This window comes from Danio rerio, chromosome 5 (assembly GCF_049306965.1).
Source record: "Danio rerio strain Tuebingen ecotype United States chromosome 5, GRCz12tu, whole genome shotgun sequence".
NCBI lineage: Eukaryota > Metazoa > Chordata > Actinopteri > Cypriniformes > Danionidae > Danio > Danio rerio.
Window position 1 is genome coordinate 38282501 of NC_133180.1, and position 17603 is coordinate 38300103.

The 17603-nt window shown below is 36.0% G+C and overlaps 1 protein-coding gene across 10 annotated transcripts in view; it reads left to right on the forward strand.

Annotated features, from left to right (window-relative positions):
- Positions 1-17603, forward strand: part of klhl13 (kelch-like family member 13) — a 97583-nt gene that overhangs the window by 37284 nt on the left and 42696 nt on the right. For 2 of the 10 annotated variants that reach the window (XM_005165272.6, XM_005165274.6), the window contains exon 1: positions 1-166. This exon is cut by the window's left edge and continues 322 nt beyond it. In XM_005165272.6, coding sequence (XP_005165329.1) covers positions 69-166 — 98 coding nt within the window. In that variant the 5' untranslated portion in view covers positions 1-68. 10 annotated transcript variants of the gene reach the window in all.

Below are 17603 nucleotides of genomic sequence, written 5' to 3' on the forward strand. Positions count from 1 at the left end.
CTTCATGGACTCGCTCTTGACGTCTCTTCTCTTTCGCGCTGTATCTCAGAAGTGCTGACTGGAAAAACATGCCTTTAAAATGGAAAAGCGGTTCGCCCGTCAGCTGGAAATTTCCCGTGCCCGTCCTTAAAACGTCCAGGTCCTCGCCACTCTCCCCAGCATACATGTAAGTAGCTGTAATATTAACGCGTTGAAGAGTGTGTGAATGTGTGTGTGTGTGTGTGTGCTTTTAAATGTGACCGAGGGCGCGTGAGAGTGTTTATATTCCGCCTTTAGTCGTACATCAGGGATGCTGCTACTGTGCTTGTTTTGGGGTCGGTTTGTCGCCTCCCCTCGTTTCTCTGTAACCTAAATTGTGGACGTTTAGAGAGGTCTTGAGACCCGTTTTTCTCGTTTAGCGTGTGTCCGCGCGCCGCCTGGTTTCCTCCACCCGCGGAGGATTTGCATGCGCTTTCTTCTCTATTCAAGCGGTTTTCTCCTCGCGGCTCTGTTTACGAGCTCTAGTACGCACCGGGCCGTGAAAACAGCCAGTGAAGCAGTCTTTTGTCCTGGCGTGTCGTGCGCCCTGGATTTGAGCGCTTGTGTTGTTGTGGTGGTGGGTGGGGGCCCGGTGGGCTGCTGGAGGATGCAGCACTGATGCTGGATGATACGCGGAAGATGACCGCTATCGGGCATCAGCTCTTTTAATCCTTATTTCGGCACCCCTATCACAGCTTCACCTTATTTGTTGACCGGTTTACAGCTAATGCTACATCAATCCGTTTAAATAAGATATTTTAACACGTGAGCCTTTGTCAAGTCACCTAAGGCATTTCAATGGGTTTTGTGTATCATCTTAAAGTCCCGTGGAAAATTGTTTCCAATTTTTTTTTTGTGTGAAATGTAAGATTTATTGTAGTTCAACTCAGTTCACATTTATTCATAAAGCACTTATTGCAATATGCTTTAAGATATATATAAATGTGAGTGATTGGAAAATTGACATTTCACTTTGACAATTACTGATGCAACATCTATGGCTAGAATAAAGAAGTCAGAAGTTCAGGGAATGTGTTTTTACTCAACATATAAATATATATGCCAAGACAGTGATTACAGCTTGGGATTTCTTTAGGAAAATAATATTCAGCAGTAGGCATGGACCGGTATACGATTCTGATGGTATGATAATTTTGCTTAAAAATATGGTTTCACAGTATTGTGATTACTCCTCTATATTCTTTTTAAATGTCTGGGTTAAAAAAAAAAAAAACTTTTTTCCATATGAACACAATAGTATTTATTATTGTGAATCATTTTAATTATTTTGGAGCAGTAATCTTGTCAGGCTAAAAAAATGAAATAAATTATAGACTTCTTTTGCAGCATTAGTTTCAAAATCACTCATTTCTGTACAATTTAAAACGGCATCTTTTCTGCTGGAGATACTTTTGTCATTAAAAAAAAAAGTGTAAATAAAAATCTTACACATACCATAGGAATGGTATAGCAGAAAAATGGGTTTTAAAACCTTGAGTTTTCCAAACCGCAGTAAACCTTATTGTCCCCTGCCTATTTGACAGTTTTAAATCTGCTTCTAATCTAATATTATGATTCACACATTCAGTCTTGCACCCATGGTGTGCTTTAACTGTTTATGACTGACTCTGTAATCACTTGCTATCGTCATTCACTATTCCATATATTAGACTATTAGTGCAGTTCACAGAAACCATGAATGAAAATGTGTAAATTGGAAATGCCAAGTGTGTTTTGCTTTGCCCAAAAACATGTTCGGTTTTCCCACTTCTTGGTCAGATCATGTGCTAATTTTTTTTAACAGTTAAAAATTGTAGTATGTCTTTTTTAAGTAACAAAACAAATCCTTTTCATGTCACACATATAAAGCTTAATTTAACTATTGAAGATTACATTAGAAACTCAACCTGTGGATGCCCTCTTACAGAAAATAATTCAGCATGCAACATTCACAGTTCATTTTTTTATTGATTGTGTTAAGTAATCCAAAAGCGATTCCAATGTGTAATCTGCACATCTATAGACAAATCAGGCAATATGCAAATAATACATTCATATTATTGATGATTAAATATGGGTTTGATGCATTTAGATCTGCTATACATAAAGTATACTTGGGGTTTTACTCCTTTATCTTGTGTCTGAAAAAAAAAAAAAAACTGCTACTAATCTTATAACCTAATTTTCGTCGTTCACTGAAACTGTGAGTGATTTGAGAGTTAACTGTGAAGCGAAAGTTTTAGGCGCTGGTCTCTCTTACTAATCATAGGCTATATCTGTCGTCGTCGTCTGAAAGTGGTTTTGCTAGTTCAGTTCTGACGTACAGGCTGGATCTGAGAAAATGGCTTGGTTATGGTATCTTTCTTCTGTCTTTGTGTCTGTCTAGCTTTAGCTCTGTTGTGTGTGTACAGTCCCCATAAATTTCACTGTGAGAATCAATAAACTGGGTTTATGTATACGGATCTGTATCTTCTCAGATTTAAGGTTTGGGCTTGTGGATTGCAGTGTTGAGTTCCTGACCCCGCTGTCGCCCCTCCCTGCCCAACCTTGCCCAGTAAAAACAAAATCTATTTTTACTGCTTTGGCTGTGTGTTGTGTGTGATTAGAGGGTGAGCTGTGGTCTCTGTATTTCTCAATGGGAGGAGAGATGCCTCTTGGACACATGAATCATTCTCTGCTTTTGTTGTGTTTTGAGACAGAATATGTTAAACAACAGGAAGTTACTGCTAGCTGCTTTAGAAAAGAAAAATTAATAAGAGTGTGTACATCAGATGATAACCATACTGAAAGCTATAAAGTTTTAATAATCGTTTAATTTTATGAGAATGTAACAATGATTAGAAGTAATCGCATGATTGGAATCATTTTCCAAAGCTGTTTTTATTTCTTCCAGCATGATGAACAATGAAAGCATTGGCAGGCAGTCAAAATCCCCTTAATGAGTTTGAGAATTTAAAGTGAAGCACATTATCATCAATTGTAGTGGATGCTATAATTAAGGTTGTGCAGTTAATCAAAATAAAATGAAATATGTTATCAAAATAAAATGAAATTAGTGCGATCATTATTACTTTTTAAAGTGAAGGTTGATGTTTAAACATTCATTCATTTTCTTTCAGCTTAGTCTTTATTTCAGAGGTTGCCACAGCGGAATGATCCGCCAACTATTGTAGCATACGTTTTATGCAGCGGATTCCCTTCCAGCCGCAAACCAGTATATTGGAAAACACCCATGCACACTCATTCACACACACACTCGTACACTATGGACAATTTAGCTAGCTAAATTCAGTTATAGCTCATGTCTAGGGCCAAAATGAATCTGTGGACATTTTCTGCTATTTCAGCTGAGAATTTTGTAAAAAATCTGCGGATTTATGCGGAATGATTTCGGAGTATTATAACTAAAAACTTCATGTATGAAGTAAAAAGTAATACCTTTGTGTGTGTGTGTGTGTGTGTGTGTGTGTGTGTGTGTGTGTGTGTGTGTGTGTGTGTGTGTGTGTGTGTGTGTGTGTGTGTGTGTGTTCGTGTGTGTGTGTGTGTGTGTGTGTGTGTGTGTGTGTGTGTGTGTGTGTGTGTGTGTGTGTGTGTGTGTGTGTGTGTGTGTGTGTGTGTGTGTGTGTGTGTGTGTGTGTGTGTGTGTGTGTGTGTGTGTGTGTGTGTTTGTGGTCGCGCGCGTATACTAAAGAGCGATATTGTCGCTCGCATTCTGATCAGCTGTGTTGTTGCGCGCCTACTGAAGGGCGGGACCGAGAGTGTGCCGCGTCGCGGGGGCACTTTTGATCATTTTGGAAGGGCACTTTCTATCCAAGACTAAAAAGGGCATGTGCACTGCACAGGGTTGAGCTCTATGTGTGCACATGCCTGGACCCAGCCGATACTCGAACCAGCAACCTTCTTGTTGTGAGGTGACAGTGCTAAACACCGAGCCACCATGCCGCCCATTGGTTAAACATCTGTAAATAAAGAAAGACCAACATACATTTATTAGTAAAAACAGCAAAAAATCAGTCCAAGGCGCTTCAAAAATGTGGAAAAAATATTAAAAAGCCTTTATTGACATGGCTATTCCTAGGAATAGTGCCTTGGGCGGATTTTTGCTGTTTATTCTAATGAATCCCTTACCCAAAAAGCACCGACACATTATTTAAGCTACCCCTGAGCACTTTTTGTTTGACTTTTGGATTTTTATGTATTTGTTAGTGCTAGATTTAGTTCGTATTTGTACATTTTAATCATGTTAAATTAACACTGTAAATTAAATTGTAGTTTTTATTTTTTTGTCGTAATAATTGTCATTAATTGTTACAGAAGCAAATGTTGTTATCTAACTAAAAAAATCTAGAAATTAAGACTTCCATAAACTAATTTGTATTTATTTTTACACTATTTTGTTGTTACATCAATTCTCAATTCTAACATCTTAATTGATGTGCTTGTTAAAAACTTAGTTTTTTGTCTTGTCAAAAAATGTATTCAATCATTTATTTTCCAACTTAGTTCAACTTAGTTCCTTTATTCATCAGGGGTAGCCACAGCGGAATGAACCGCCAACTTATCCAGCATATGTTTTATGTAGTGGATGCCTTTCCAGCTGCAATCTAGTACTCAAGAAAAATTTATACACGCTCATTCACGCACATACACTAAGGCCAATTTAGTTTATTCATTTCACCTACAGCATGTCTTGGGGGAAACCGGACAGCACACAGAGGAAACCCATGCCAACACGGGGAGAACATGTAAACTCCAGTAGAAATGCCAATTGAACCAGACGAGACCCGAACCAGCAGCCTTCTTGCCATGTGACGACAGTGCTAACCCCTGAGCCATCGTGTCACTCGCATCAAAAAAAAGTAATAATCTGCTGTAATAATATGGTTCTGATTCTGAAAAAAAAACAATAACATGTATCCATTTTTTTATTGATGGACTTTATTGAAGTTAATGTGTATGCAGTGTAAGGAAGGTGAGGATTCGTTTAGTTGAGTGCACTGCTGAAGTGTTACCTCACCTCTAAATATACCCGCTGCCTGTAGTGAGGATTTCACGCTTGGCAGGGCAAGAGAGAGGTGTCCATACTCATTAAAATACTTGCACAGGAAATCACAAGTCTTTTATTTATTAATTTCTTTGTATTTTTTTTGAGTGGACCGAGACAGAACGCACAAATGCACCACAACAAAATCTTCAGCACACAGTCCTAGGGGCACATTCAAGAAGAAAAAAGAAAAAGAAAAAGTGACATTCTTGTATCGGTGACTTGAAGGATTTCTGGGCTTCAGCTTAAAACAGTGATGAGGAGTGACAGCCGGAGAGCTTGTGCCGCAGGGGGGGAAGAGAATGACGCACACATGGGTGTGTGTGTTTGTGTGTTGGCACAGGTGAAGACTCTGCTCAAACGTGGCACATCTAAAGTCCTGCTCATCCGCTGCTAAAAGGACCTCAGCCTTGACCTTCTTTCATATTATGATAATGAAAGTTTAACCTGGATTTTTTTGTTGTTGTTGGAATCTCAGCCATCCAGGAATTTGAGGGTGTGTTTGTGCTTTTTTATCTTCTGCCAACTTCTGTCTGATGTGTTTTAGTCTCCTGTGAAGACAAAGTCAAACTCAGTGAAATGTCAGCAAGAAACAGACAGCAGTTCGTCCTTTGCACGTTCACCTTTCACGCTGGATTCTTTCTGTGCTTCAGCCTTTTCTACCTTGTGATCTCAGATAAAAGCAGGAGATGTGTCAGGCTTCCTTGCTGCTGCATTTCGAGAGAAGGCTGCTTTATTAATTTTTATGTTTTCAGATTTTTTTTTTTGCTTTACCTTTCAGTCAAAATTCTGTTTGGAGGAGGCCACCAGCTGTTTTTTTAGTGTCTGTTCTTTGCATTTGGGTTTATTCCATCAATTCTTTGATCTGTGTCTTTTTAAAGTAAAATAAAGGCTATTTTAAGATGTAATTTTCAAAAATACATTTAAAATACTCACTGAAGAGAAACTAGAGATGAAGCCCTATCATTATAATACCATTATATATTTAGTCAAATGGATAATAATTTTATATTACTGCAGTACATTTTTAATAACATATTTCTTGCAAGTTTTATTTTCTTCAAATACTACAGATTTTAAAGTCTGTGTACATCTACATGGTTTAAATGTTAATGCAGGGTTCAAAGCTAGGGTTTTTTCTACTGGTCCAGTGGTTCAGGTTTGTTTTTGCCCTGCCAAAATTTCAAAAATGAAAAGTTAATATTCAGGGTGTCCGCTGGGTCTTAAAAAGTATTAAAAGTTGATTTTGAAAAATTAAGGACCTTAAAAGGTATTTAAAAAAAAAACGCAAAATGGGAAAATGTATGTTTGCGTATTTCTGATTGGAGAAAGACGAGTTTAAACAGTGGCTGAAGCCTGTTGCTAAAAACAACTGCGTAATTTATTCTTTCAAGCTTTGTTTCTTCTGAGCTTATCTGAGTTCTGTTGCGTGGTTGTGCTCAATTCATTTATTTAACTACAACTGTTTAAGTTAAAGGTGGCGATGAGGCCTTAAAATATTCTGAGAAGGTCTTTAAGTTACCTCTAGGATTCCTGCATGTACCCTGATATTTTAAATAATTTGTCAAAAATAACATCTGTAAATCTAGAATGAAATTATTTAAAGAATATTAATGAACGTTAAGTGAGCAAAATTCTAAGTGTTATGCAAATGCCTCATAATTAGAAGTTGCCGCCATGTTGCCGTCTCTTTGTTGTACTGGTTGTTACCAGGTTACAGAAAAAAATTGCGTGCTCACAACATCCAATCAGATAAAAGGAACCGTAAAGCAATATATGACTACTCATAGAAGGTAGCATTTAAAGGCTTAAAAGCACAAGCTGTTTCTTGATTCTACCACTGTATTTGCACACAGCTGGCAAATAGTTGCAGGTAAATTAAACTTTAGTTACAAGGTAGCACTGGCCCAATCGGGGCAACTGATTCTGTCTGCTGTTTCGAGCATCTCTCATACAGGCCCCGGGCCATCAGGCAGTCCATATTGTTGAGCCCTGAATGGATATCCCAAGTCTTTCTGCCGATTATCAATATTTTATTAAATTTCTCTATCAATTCCGTAATTTAATCAGGTAATTTAAGGGCCTACTAAACATTCAAACATGTGGGTGTAGTTTTAAATCTGAACTATATCTTTCTCTCTTTTTTTTATTTTATTATTTTTTTCAAGGTTATTTCTGACAGGTGTTGTAGCCCAGAGTGACAGTTTCAGAGTGTATTTATTGCAAACTGCCTGAAGTGCGCTATTCTGATCATGTGACCTCATCAGCTCCTGCTGTGCCACACCGTATGACATGTGAGCTTGGTTCAAAATTAACTTTTTGCCACACCTGCAAACAGCAGGCGAATTGATGAAATTTACTGGTTGTATATATTTATTACTGGCTATAAAACTCACATACTAAATGTATTATATTATATGCATCAGTAGTCATGTTTGGGCTCAGTAAGATAATAGAGCAGCATTGATGTTAAATGTTAATGTTGGATAATTCACCTAAAAATGAAAGTTACCTATTATTTTACGTTCCCTGGTGGCTTTAAACCTTAGAGTATGTATTTATTTTTTTTGTGTTAAACTCAAAAGAGGATATTTTAAAGAATGCTGGTTGCAGGTACCAGTTTGAAAAAAACTATGAAACTATGAAACTATGAAAAACTATGGAAGTCAACGTATCCCAGCAACCAGCATTCTTCAAATAATCTTTTGTGTTCAACAGAAGAAAAAAAAACAAGTAGGTTTTGAACAAGTGAGGGCTGAGTAAATGAAGACAGAACTACATTTTTGGGGAGGTGAATATTGCTTTTAAAAGTGTTTCCTTTAAAAGCAATTCTCACAGTTTCTATGAAATATAAAGCTGTTGTTTTAACACTGATTTTAAAGTACATTGCTATTGCTGAATTAATCACATTTTAAAATATATAAAATTATATATGTCAAAATAGAAAACTGCTGTTTTAAATTGCAAAAATATTTTGTGTTGTATACTTTCAACCAATATATACTTTTGTATATGTTGTTCAGAAAAAAATTGTGAGAAGCCCCTAATAGGCTAAATGCACACAGACTTTTAATCTCAATCAGCCACTGATTCAGTCAGACTTGTGTTTTCATTATAAAATTGTCACATTTAAGATCTGATTTCTTTAAAAATCATCAATCTTTACTGCCTGTTAGATATATTACCATGTCTTTAAAATATGATATTGTACCCCAGTATTTTCAATGGAGTTTCTGCATTAGCCTACTTGTACTGACAGCACTAGCGGTTACATGGTCTTTCATCTCGTTTTATGCTTGGACAGCTAAATGAATGTTAAGTCTATTTAACTGAATGTACTGTAATTACATTACAACATCAATGATGTCAAAGAAATCTTGTTAAATTTAAAATAGTCACATTAAGCTTTCACTGGAAGTTTATCACTGGCTAAAAAACAAGTGTTGTATGTGGCCCGTTCTCACCAATATTGCGAGTAAAGGCATGCCATTTTTTTTTTTTCAATATTTTTGTTGTTATTTTGCCTTTATTATGATAGGACAGTAGCTCTACGTTGGATAATATTTTTTCTTTTGGAGTCTTATAATAATAGTCTAATAATTCAGAGAGGCTAATAATTCTGACTTCAACTGTACATAAAAAAAGTTGAGTAAATTACTATCATGGTAAGTTTCATAAGAATAATGTAGTCTCATAGTTGGTATGAAATGCTTTCAGCCAGGGAGGAATATTTATGGCTCACAATATCCCTGCCATTGGCAGGTGAGTTGAAGTTCATTTTGGGCCCTGTGGTTCCTAATAAAGACATCAGCCAACTAGTGAGTAACTCCCAATCCCAAAGCCAATTTTGACTTTCATTTGGCACATGCTAAGTGTTAATTTTGGGCGCTGCATGTAAGCATGTGACTTTAATAGCAGGATTATATTAAATATAAGTCAGTGCCGCAGTAGTGTGTCTTTTGCTTTAAGTCACTTGTGCCTCTGCCAGTCAGAGACATAAAGTTTTTTTTCCTTGTAATTTACCCCCACACCTTCATCCTCTAAAAACCTGGAACTAACATGACACACGTCATATGTTATTTTATCAGAATCATGTAAAGGCTGTATGCTTCCAACATGAACCCGTGGAAAAAAGGACTGATTGTATCAAGTTTTTTTTTCTATCATTCTTCCTTTATATCCATCTTCATTTATTCACGTCTATTAAGAGGAAAGGCAAGAATCCAATTTTCACCTCCAGATCACCTCATGAGGAAGAAGGAAAGGGAGTGGAGAAGAGGCAGGAGGGATGGAGATGAGATGGAAAAAGGAAGATGAGCAGAGAACAAGATTGGGGAAGGAAATATAGCTGGAAGGAAGGTTGAGGATGTTTATTAAGAAGAAAATATGGTTGGAAGGTATAGTGATGGGGTGGAATTGGAAGAAATGTAATGCAAAACATAAAGAGGAACAAATCAAAAGGGGCAAGAATAAAGCAAGGACTTCTGAACCGTTAAACTTTCTACAGCTTAATTGATTGCATTTTTCATGACAGCAGAAACAAAATAAGGAGAGATGTATCATAGATGGTTTTAGTTATACCAAAAAAGTTAACAATCTGTACATTTAAAAATGATTAAAACAATAACTGTCAATTTTGAATGTACGGATTGTTAACATATTTTTTGGAATAACAATAGTGCTATTTTGTATTGTTGTTCAATTTAAAAAAAACAACAGATTAACCTAAATTAGCCAAAAGAATCGTTGAAAGCCCAAGAATTGAGATTTTTGACTTGTTTTAAAAGTATTTTCTTCTCAGTTTATATGTTTTGTGGAGATGTAACATTATTTACATGACACACAATATATTAGAAGCCATGTAGACTTCAGAATTGCAATTTGTAATTGTCTACTGCATTTGTTTGCATGTAGTTATATTTTTTATCGAGACTCAGAAAAAAATTCTAAACATCAATATTTGTTTTTCTTGTCGTATAATTCACATAGCGGTTTGGGTTTGGAAATATGGCAAGTTTTCGACCCTCTGTATCGGTCGTATCAGTATTGTTTTTCATTGCAGTGTATGTTTATTTAAATTATTGTGTTAGTTAGTTACTCTTTACACAGGCTAAATTAGGCATGGGATGATAACCGTTTTTAAGGTATACCGCGGTTTGGAAAGGTCAAGGTTTTAAAATCGCCAACATTTTCATGCTAGACCGTTCCTAAAGTATGTGTAAGGCTTTGTTTTTACATTTTGTTAAACATTTTTTATGATAACAGTATCTCCAGCAGAAAAGATCTCCAAAGATGCAGTTTTAAATTGTGAAGAAATCAATGTTTTTGAAACTACGGAAGACTGCAGAAGTCAATGATTCATTTCAACTATTTAGCCTGACAACTTTACTGTTCCAAAATATTTTAAATGTTTCTCAAAATAAAATATATTGTGTTCAAAGGGAAAAAAGTTTTAGTTTTTTACCCAAACATTTAAAAAGAATATATTTTAGACCAGTAATCACAATACCGTAAATGCCTTGGTGCCGTGATATTTTTATCCAAGGTTATCATACCGTCAGAATCTTATACCAGACTATGCTTTGGCTAAATATTATCATTTCTGGTTCTGTTTGCAAAGCAGGTGTAGAAATTCTGCAGCAGATCAGTTGTGTTCATCTCTCTGCATGTGTGGTAAAAATAAAAGTAGTTCCTTTGAACCCAGCTTAAGGTCAGAACAATGCATAATTACAGCAGCTGGACGTCCCTGGGTGGTCATGTGATCATGCATAAAAAAAAAAAACAGCAGCTTCACTGAGTCAGCTCTCATATTTGCCAAAGCTGTGCAACAAAAATGACTGGCTTTGTGATATAATAAGCGTTTAATTTAAAAGTGTTACAAAGAAAGATTTAGATGTAGTCCATGTTGAAATATTTTAGTCACATTGATGAAGAAATTGCGAACAGCCCTCAGTTAAACACATAACAGATCCTCTAACATTCAGTCACAATAAGCATTATATGATCTTGTGAATAAATCTAAGATTTGCATAACAAACTCCACTTGATTTTCATGCTAACTGCAAATAAGAGGCAGAGAGATGGATGCTACTTGTTTGTCTCTAAATAATGGAAATGGAACAACACAGCACCCTGTGATGTGCCTCATAACAGGACTGAGTGTAAACTCTTGAGCAGTACACAAGCACAAACAGTCACACCGGGCTCGCTTCAGCACACTCGTCCATAAGGGGCCTTCACAACCAATGCAAAATGGCAGCTGTGAGATTCTTGTTTATAATTAGAGGAAATTAAGTGAAAAATGTTGAGCCACAGGGAGCTCTGTTTTTCCCCCCACTTGGAGACGTTGTTAGGTTGTGTATCGCATGACGTGTGCTATATGATACTGTTTAGTTGCTGTGACTGCACAGTAGGCATGGGCTGGTATAAGAATCTGACTGATAACCTTGGATAAAAATGTCACGGTATTGTGATTACTGCTCTAAATTATATTCTTTTTAAATGTCTGGGTAAAAAACAACAGTTTTTTTGCCGCTTTGAACACAGTATATCTTATTTTGAGGATCATTTAACATTTTTTTACAGTAAACATGTCAGGCTAAATAATGAAAATGAATCACTGAATTCTGCTGTCTTCATTAGTTTCAAAAACACTGATTTATTTACAATTCAAAACAGCATCTTTGATACAGATACTGTTGTCTTATAAAAACATAAATTTAACATTAAAAAGTCATACACATACCTTAGGAACAGTATAGCAGAAAATTTGGGTGTTTTTTAAACTTTGACTTTTCCAAACCACGGTATACCTTGAAAATGGTTATCGTCCCATGGCTACTGTATAGTTGTCTATACATTGAGCTAAAGTTAGTCTCATTTTGTCAGTTTGTCACTAAAGGTTGTGAACTATTATAGTGTCTTCTAAATGCACTTGCATAGTTAAAAATAAATATATTTTGCTCTGAAAATGACTTGATTTGCAAAAAAAAAAACCTTCATTTGTTAGCTTAGAAGCTGCGTAAATAAGATTTTCAATTATAGTTTTATCTGTTATTTGAAGTTCCCTTTCAATATAAAACAACATTTGAAGAGTTTTGATGCAAAATTCTCTGTCATCTGAAATTTTCTGCTTTCTATGTTGTACAACCCAACAGTCCACTTTACCAGATGAAATGAGTGTAGTTAACTCAAAAATAACTGAAAGTTAATTCTACTCATTTGAAAAGAGTTTTGAACTCAGTGTTGAAGTTAATGAGTTGATTAAATACCTTATTACTTCAACTTAAATAGTGTAAGTTCACAGTACTCATACTGTAGATTAGGTTTTTTTGAACTCAAATGGTTTGTTGCAATCAGTTTCCTCAAACGGTTTGACTTGCCTTAAATTAGTGGGTTTTACAGCACTCAATTGGTTTGAGTTCTCTTCATTTATCAGGTATTACTTTGCTCAAATTGCTTCATTTACATCCAACAGCATTTCCATCAAGCAGCATTTCCATCCAACGAGTCAAAGAGAACAAAACTTTCTGATTAACTAGCGCTAGAACTAATACTAGTTCTGATTACCTAGCATTAAACTTTCTGATTAACTAGCGCAAAACGGAATTTGCTGTGGTAGAAGCTGCGTCATTTTTTTCTTTATTCAATAATAAAGAAGACAATGCCGACATGCAATGAACATGTTTAAAGACGTGTTACTCAGAGCACAGATGATCTTAACAATTCTAGAGGTAATTAATAATATAATAACACTTATACTTGGAATGACCAAAACAACATTTCAGATGTTTTACAGTGTGCTCAGCCTGCTGGTTTGTCCACTTACACACATTCTTTTCATCATCACATGATCCCTTATAACAAAATCACATGACTTTTTTTTATGCGCATACTGGAATTTGTTCGGTACAAGTTTTTCCATTGCAGTTTATGCGCATCTTTTCTTTTTATCTTTTCAATAAAAAACTTTATCATACTCAGTTATGCGCATATGTTTTTTCTATACGCATTTTCAAAATTGATGCGTATCTTGGCGTTTCCATCAAGCGTTATTTTTTCTCGCATATCCAAAATGCGCATAAAAATAGGTGGATAACTTATTTATCCAAATCGTTCATATTTTATTGGATAATATACACAAGGGGGAAAGGGGGAAATAGTGTTTTTTTTTATAATTAACTTTTTTTTATTGTTCAACAGCAAGTAACAAAGAACATACATATACATATGATACATGTTACATATTCAGCCACCTGTCACTAATAAAAACAACACATAAACATATATGGAAATTAAGGTTGTGGTACCTTTTTAATACATACTCCAGATATTATCCCTAATTGTATGCACTGGAAATTGTTCTTTTTGACACTCTCAGTGAGTCTTGCTCCAGGCCCTTGCTAATTACTCTTTCTGACATTAACTTTTTTTTAATGCTTTCTTGAATTGAGAGCAATTCATGATTTGTTGGATAAATAAATGTTTTATGAAAATGTTGTTGTTGTTGTTCCCATCTAAGATCAACAGGCTGTTGACAGAAAAGCTTTTGATGTGCATCATTTGCTCTGTATTATTATTTTTTCTCCCCTGTTTTGGACAGAACTGTCTGTCTCCTTGGGTGCCTGTTTGATCTTGCCGCTTCATAATCTGTGAGCATCTGAGCTCTTCATCAGAATCAGCTGTCTCTTTATCATCACCCTTTCAATCAACACTCCAATCTCCTCATTATATGGAGGATAAATCTGTTTGTGTGTCACTGAGCAGATCTGAGTCGCCCTGTGAGTCACACACACCCTGGCATGAAATTTGGAGGATTGTTTTGCTGTAATTTCAATATGCATTAAAACAAAAACAAAACAAAAAATGAACCCCACATTTCTGCCCATGAATTACACACTCCTACATGCACTTTCACACCACACACAAACACCCACACTTGATCAGGAAATAATGAGTGGCGTATTAGTCACATTATTCATTGTCGTTATGACGTCAGTAATGTGTAATCAGATAAGTATTCCCACCACGTAGGTACAGTGGGGTTCATTTGCATCAGTGTTATGTATTCTATAAACAGGTCACATCTCTTCTGGTCCTTCTTTTTTATAGAGCTTCATTACATATGAAGCTGTTAGATGCCTTTAAAGGAGCTACCAAAGATGAGCATAACCCATGCCCATCACATATACACACACTCTTTTAGTTTGTTTATTTTCACCAGCATTTGGATATTTAAGAATTATATGGAATGACAACAATATGAAGAAGTGACAAGGATCGATGTAAAGATATCACCATCAGTTCAGATATGGTCATCATACTTTTAAATCTCCCTATGACAAGTGGATGGGATTTTTCTGTTTGTTCATTTAACTTCTAACATGAAGCAGGTTCAACTTAAAATGTATACAGCTTAGACTTATACAGCTAATTAGCTGTGAGCGCTTCTCCAACTGTCAAAGTGTTTTAAAAACGCAAAGCACTCAGCACTGAGCGTGAAATGCACTCAGCCTGACTAGCTGCTGGTGTGTTGAAACGCACCACTTCCATTGACAACAACAGAAAAAAATGCTCAGCTGGCATTTCTGCAGTGCAAAATGCTTCGGTGGACACGTGCCCTTATTTTTGTCTTCAGAACAATTAAAAAAAAAAAAGATTAATGCTGCTTGTTCAAACTACCTGTTTAAATTGAGCTGAAACAACACAATTCTTTTTTTTTTTTTTTTTTTTGGCCAGTTTCTTTGTTGTATGTTCAGACTACTTAAAGTTTATAACCATTAAGTTAACTTAAGCGTTTTGTGTTGGGACAACATGAAGGAATTGTGTTGGTCCAACTGCCTGTTTAGTGGATTTGTGGATCACAGCATGCTTTGTGTGGGATTGAATTAAGAAAGGGAAATTTTGAAAAGAAAAGTATAATCATAGGAGTTTAAAGAAAGACTTGTTAGAGTTTAATCTTCACATTAGTTTAGTTTAGATTTATAAGATTTTCATGTAATAGTTTTGAGATTACCACCTTGCAAAAGCACCCATGCTTTGGGTGTAGACAGCTTAATTAGCAAAAAGGCAGTTTGTTGCTTTGCTTAGTGAGCAATAACTGTCCTAAAATTATTTCTGAGATCAGTCTCACTTAACTGTATATGTACCTCATGAAATATGCTTAGAAATGCTTTAAAATGGTCAAATAAAAGAAAACTAAAGACTTTGAAATGTATGACACATAATAGACATACATGATCTTTTTAGACCTTTGAGTTTAAGTTAAATAAAAATACAAACTTTTATTTGATAAAATCATGTTGGACCAACTCAGTTGCATTTAATTATGTAAATATTTATTTTTTTAGTTGGTGTTAAACAAATTTATTGGATGGTATCCTCAATTAAATTAAGTTCATCCAATTAGTTATTTATTTAAGTGCAGTTCATGTGTAATAGTGTTCAATTTAGGGTCAGCAAGATTTAAAAAAATGTTATTTAATATAAAAAATTGGGTAATGACTGCCGAAAATGCAGCTTTAGAATTTATCAAAAGAAAAACATTGCTCTACTCTGAACACAACATTAAGCACATGCATCTAAACCAGCCAAAATTGTTGGTGCTTTTAAACATTTTACAAATCTGTTTCTTAACTTAAAATCAAATACCTCTTGCATGCACACTAACAAAATGTTGGGTTTGTGGTGAAACAGTTACACAAAATTCCTTTTAGTACATAATTCACAATAGCTTTTATGTTATTTTATACTGTCAGTATAAAAGTGTTCATCAAAGTTGTGTGGTCTTTGTAATCACAATGCTTTTTTGTTGCTCAGTGTTTAGCTGAAGATTTCTTTTTCCCTTTAAGGAACCTAGTGATGATGACGTTGTTTGTTTTGGTTTCTCGATGATGGTGGTTGCTATGGAGCCCATTTTGTTTTGTGGAAGTTAACAAGAATAAACGACACACAAATTCATGTACTCAAATAGAAAGTATGTCTGCAACAATTTATTGACCCTTTCTAGAGGTTTCATAAATTTTCTTAATTTTGTTCCAACACAAAAAAAAAAGCTAACTAAATTGTTTTTACAAATTTGAGTGAATTTAACATAACACAATTAAGTTGTCTCTAAAAAACTAGTTTTTTTTCCATGATTAAATTTGGGCCTTTTGCAAAAGGTGTTCTTTTTCTCTTGGCCTGAAACCAAACATCAGATGTGACCATATCCAGATATTTTGATCTATTTGTCTGCTGGGCTTCCAATGTAAGTGCATTACAACATTTCTTGTTCCTAATATGTGAGAAGGGAGCTGACATGGTTTTCTGATGTTACTGACAACATGACACGAATAGAATTCAACCGAAGCGCTTGAGCTGTTCCTGGAAAATTCCAGTAAACCTTTCCTTTAATCGATAAATTGACACATCGGTCTCCCGTTTTACCAGTCTGAACATCAAAGCTCAACATCTCCAGCCTGCAGATCCTCAAACATCAGGTATATGTTGTTCCCACCCTCAAGCTTTTTTGTCCTAGATTTAAAGTCGCCCTTCAGTATAGTGTCTTTTTAGGAAAAGCAGTCTAGAAAGGGCACGACAGAATGCCAGTTATATTTAGCTGCAAAAAAACATGTTTTGTAACATCAAACTAGCTATCTTTCCTTCGCTTTCCAGCCATTTGCTAATGTTTGATGTGTCATTATCAGACAGACCTCAGGTGGGTTTTTAATTCTCCTCTCTAAGGAGTGAATGCCCAGGGTGACTGAACTGATTTGCAGAGATGCGATCTGAATCAGGGAAAAAAGAGAGCAAACGTGTGTGTGCTAGTGCGTCCATGTGTGCTTTCTCAAATCCTAATTAACTGGCAGGGATCTGGTCCAGGAGAGTTGAAAAGGATGTTGGTTAATCAAAGCAGAATATGTCGAGGTCCGTCCGTCTCTCTCTCTCTCTCTCTCTCTCTCTCTCTCTTTCTCTTTCTCTCTCTCTCTCTCTCTCTCTCTCTCTCTCTCTTTCTCTCTCTCTCTCTCTCTCTCTCTCTCTCTCTGTTTGTGTGTGTGTGCGCGGGGACAGGCCAGCTGTTCTCCTGTCTCGTTCAGCCCTGTTCTCCATAATACAGAATTATTAAAGAATACTGTTAAGCTAATGCTCTTTTGCTTGCCCTTGCTCTCTCACACTCCCTCTCCGTCCATCTGTATCCAATCACTAACCCGTCTCTCGTTGTCTTTCTGGTCATATTTTTTTGTGGCGAGCACATCGTGTGAGTTTATACCCGCATCATTAAACCCGTCTTTGTTTTGTAGGATAAAGGTTTGCCTGAGTGTCTCTTCTCCATCACGTCTCTGTTGTGCGCATTATGCTCGGCCATCTCGTGTCAAGTTGTCTTCATTAAGCAGATTTGCATCACTGGAGTCATCATCTCATTTATCAGTAATTTAGAGGCTCGGATTAATCTGAACTGCTTAATTGAATGAATGGCCGTGGCGATTTCCCGCTCTCTGTTGGTTTGTTGTCGTTGGTGTGTTAGTGTGTGTGTCTCTTCTTCTTGGTCCTGCGTGTTTGC